We start from the raw sequence: 3,319 nt of genomic DNA on the forward strand, positions 1-3,319 counted from the left end.
GCCCTCCACATTGTTACATTTGGGAGGCGCCATGCAATGCGGTACAGAGCTCCATTTGGCCTCTGCAGCAGGCAACTCTGTTCCTGGAGTGCTGCAGGTACTGCAGGATTATTCTTCCAACTTGACACCACACATGACTGAGGTAATTAAGCAGTTCAGTGATTGCCCAAAGTCAACACACCTGGTCTCCCAGGTTGGTTAAATCAAAGACATGAAGTGCCTGCAGCACTCCAAGACCAGGGTTGCCTACCCCTGCTCTGGAGACTCCGCATCACACCCTCCGCACAGAGCCTCCAAATCAAGCATGGATGGCTAGATAGCTACCAACAATGACATGAAGCTACCATTTGGGGAATGGTAAATGCTTAATTTCAGCTGGTTTCATGTCAATGCTAATATGGCTAACAAGCAACAATCAAAGCAAACCCCATCCGTTTTGTCCCATAGTTGTGCACATGTAGATTGCGTTGCTAAACAACCAACCCATCTATTGTAGATTTGTTTTTTTTACTATTCATCTTTACAGATGCAAAACCATTTTTAGATGTATTATTAATATCCATCAGCCAACTGAGATGATAGTAGATAAACAAGTGGTGTCATTTGCCAAAAGTTATTTGATGCATTTTTATTTTCAGAACAAATCCAAAAGTACAGTTAGTGATAAATTCATACACACGTCTGAAGAACATTAGCACACCCCCAAAATCCATAACATACCCAAAAAATATACAGTCTAAGGAAAGCATAATTGAAGTGCTGCTTTTCACTTATCCATTATCAACAGCCATCGATGCCCCTTGCATCACAGCCATTGTCCCAAGGTCCCACCTCAGTTTGGAGTAACCTCTAAGGCACAGATCATAGCGCAAACAAAGTCTGAATCATATCTGTCAAATAAGAAAAGAAAACATGTACAGGTTGCCACACCAATGTAACGGACAGTATTTCCAGCTCAGTATGAAAACCCTGCTGTTGTCCAACCACTTCCTTAGCCTCATTTGAAAGCCTGGCCCATACATTAGTATATAAAAAAATACTGGTATGCACAATGGCGGACATCATTGGGTCATCGACATCCAATATTAATCAAACACAGCCCTACGTATGTAAATAGCAAGAAAACAATGTCCTCTGTCACCCCCTAATAAGACAGCTCTGCACATGGAGGTTCTATAATTTAATTCAATTCTGTGTGTAATTCTATGACTATGCCCCCCTGAAACTCACCAGGATTATTCATGCTTCTCTTCAACACTTTGTACGAGTCCCCGGTAAGGGTGTGGATTTCATCCCTCAGCCTCCGGCGTCCTTCTAGAGTCAGGTGCCACAGACAGGACTTCCTCTTCCCCTCGCTGCACACCTGCTGGGGGGTCTTACGAAAGCTGTTGCTGAAACACAGGTTGTGGCGGATAGTGTTCTTCCAGCCGTCAGGGGCTGTCTGGAAGAATGGGAAGTGCTCTCTGGGAGAGGGAGCCGTGAGAATCACACACAATCATCCTCCATTACACTTTCAAGGACTGAGACCTCAAGGTGTCACAACAATGACAGATGGAAACGATAAAGATGGCACAATAAATAGATCCCTAAACTCTTCTGTATGCACTTGTGAAGCACTGAGAGGATGTTGTTGATATAAGCAACATGGTGAAACTTCCACCCTTAGGCTATCAGAGGACAAGGTGGCTCCATTACATTCTTACTGTTACATCTGTCAAATCCTCTCAGCTCTCCACAAGTACTTAAGGGTCGATTTGGGATTCAGTATAGTTTCTCCAGCTTCAACAAAATAGTAACTGCATTGTGTTACTGGTCTGGTAATCTCCACCTATCAGTTCAAAAACACGTGATGCTTCTGTGGTCAGTAGTTCTTACCTTGTGAAGTTATAGATCTGCTGGACATTGAGGCTGCCAGTGCGGCTGCTGCCAATAGCCATGGCGATTAAGATGCAGTAGTTGACAGGGGGACGCAGCCAGGCTCCGCTCTTCAGGTTGTTGCTGTCTTGAAGGACCCGCTGGAGGCGCTTGCTTTGGGCCAGACTAAGCTTTCGTGGTCCACCCTTAGGGGCCTTTGCCTTGCGGGCAGTTTTGACTTTCCGACAAACAGGGACATCCACCGAAGAGGCGTCATCCTCATCTGTAAGCTATGAAAAATATGTCACAAGATGTAGTTATTGAAGCAAGAGATCAATTGAGTGCAATATGTCCAATGTGCTCCTAAATGCTTATACATATTGCACTGATTTAATCTTGTTTGAAAACCATGAACTAAATACATATCATTTTTCACTATAAGTTCACTCTCCTGATCAGAGTTTACCTACCATGTACTCACTGGAGGACGCGTCATGTCGAGAGTCGGCCAAGCAGGTGTCCTCAGGAGGTGAAACTGGAAGCACATTTGGGATAGACTTGGGTTTGACATGGGTGACTGTGGGCTTGGGTACTGGTGCCAGGTGTTTCAGTGGCACCTTGGGACTCAATATCTTTGTTACTTTTTTGGGATACTTAATTGGGCAGGCTAGGTTGGGGTTGACCATCAACCACAGATTTGGCTGTATTGGAGAGTCTGAAATGCAAGTACATTTTAAGATAACATTGAAGCACCAAACACATACATGAAACATTTAAAAAATGGGGCTAAGACTAAAGTTAAGTAACGTCTCTATTAGGCATGTTACCCTCAACTGATTTCTGATAGTTTTGAAAAGAGAGGTCGTCCTTTCTTCTCGATATTCTTGCACACTGCCACTGAACCAGATACTGATCATTCCGTTTGTCTCCTGCTAATGAGTAATAGACAGACAAAAAAAAGTGTTGTACCACAACTTTTCAGGGCAGCATGTCATCATTAATCCCCTTCGGAGGGTAAATTGCACACAGGTGTTTTTCTTACCTTGGTAAAATTGGTCAGTTGTTGTGGTCAGCTTGATCTCTTCATCCATATCCCAGTCGTTAAGGCTGTTTGAAAGATGGAGCTCAAGAAACCTGCTTCGAGTTTGGAATTGTAGAGACATTCTCGTTTTGTCTATAGAGTTGATATGAGTAACGTAAAAAACACTTCTGAATATATCACACACGCCAAAATACCCCTCTCATTGAAACTCATCATAAGTTCTGACTGAATTCACTCAAATCTCCAATTATAGGTAAGGCCCTTGCCACAGCATTTATGCCAGGTGTGAAGAATTAGCCATTAGTGCCTTGATCAGTTCTGTCTTTCTCTCCTATAAAATGTTGAAATTACATTTGGTTAGGCCTCATAAAAAATATTATTTATTTAGGAAATATGATAAGCGTCCTAATTGTCATCAAGAAA

At 42.9% G+C, this 3,319-nt stretch overlaps 1 protein-coding gene across 3 annotated transcripts; it reads right to left on the reverse strand.

Annotated features, from left to right (window-relative positions):
- Nucleotides 1-672: 672 nt before the first annotated feature.
- LOC139422060 (forkhead box R1) lies at nt 673-3,080 on the reverse strand. Of its 3 annotated transcripts, none has more exons than XM_071173203.1 (6): nt 2,897-3,080; nt 2,682-2,783; nt 2,325-2,569; nt 1,876-2,144; nt 1,231-1,463; nt 673-890 (listed from the first exon to the last, which is right to left on the reverse strand). In XM_071173203.1, exons 1-6 carry the CDS (start codon nt 3,015-3,017, stop codon nt 862-864), a joined length of 999 nt encoding a protein of 332 aa, XP_071029304.1. In that variant the 5' UTR covers nt 3,018-3,080; the 3' UTR covers nt 673-861. The 3 variants fall into 3 exon arrangements, with proteins under 3 accessions (XP_071029304.1, XP_071029305.1, XP_071029302.1); XM_071173204.1 differs by having other exon boundaries at nt 1,231-1,391; nt 2,682-2,786; XM_071173201.1 differs by having other exon boundaries at nt 2,682-2,786.
- Between the last annotated feature and the right edge of the window lie 239 nt (nt 3,081-3,319).

The sequence above is a fragment of the Oncorhynchus clarkii genome, chromosome 12 (genome assembly GCF_045791955.1).
Source record: "Oncorhynchus clarkii lewisi isolate Uvic-CL-2024 chromosome 12, UVic_Ocla_1.0, whole genome shotgun sequence".
NCBI classification, from domain to species: Eukaryota; Metazoa; Chordata; class Actinopteri; order Salmoniformes; family Salmonidae; genus Oncorhynchus; species Oncorhynchus clarkii.

Excerpts from the sequence above, each read along its gene's own strand:
- LOC139422060 (XM_071173201.1), bottom strand. The coding sequence starts at position 3,017 with ATGTCTCTACAATTCCAAACTCGAAGCAGGTTTCTTGAGCTCCATCTT. Across the intron at positions 2,570-2,681 it reads CTATCAGAAATCAGTTGAGG|ACTCTCCAATACAGCCAAAT; the intron begins GTAACATGCCTA and ends CTTGCATTTCAG. Across the intron at positions 2,145-2,324 it reads CGTCCTCCAGTGAGTACATG|CTTACAGATGAGGATGACGC; the intron begins GTAGGTAAACTC and ends TATTTTTCATAG.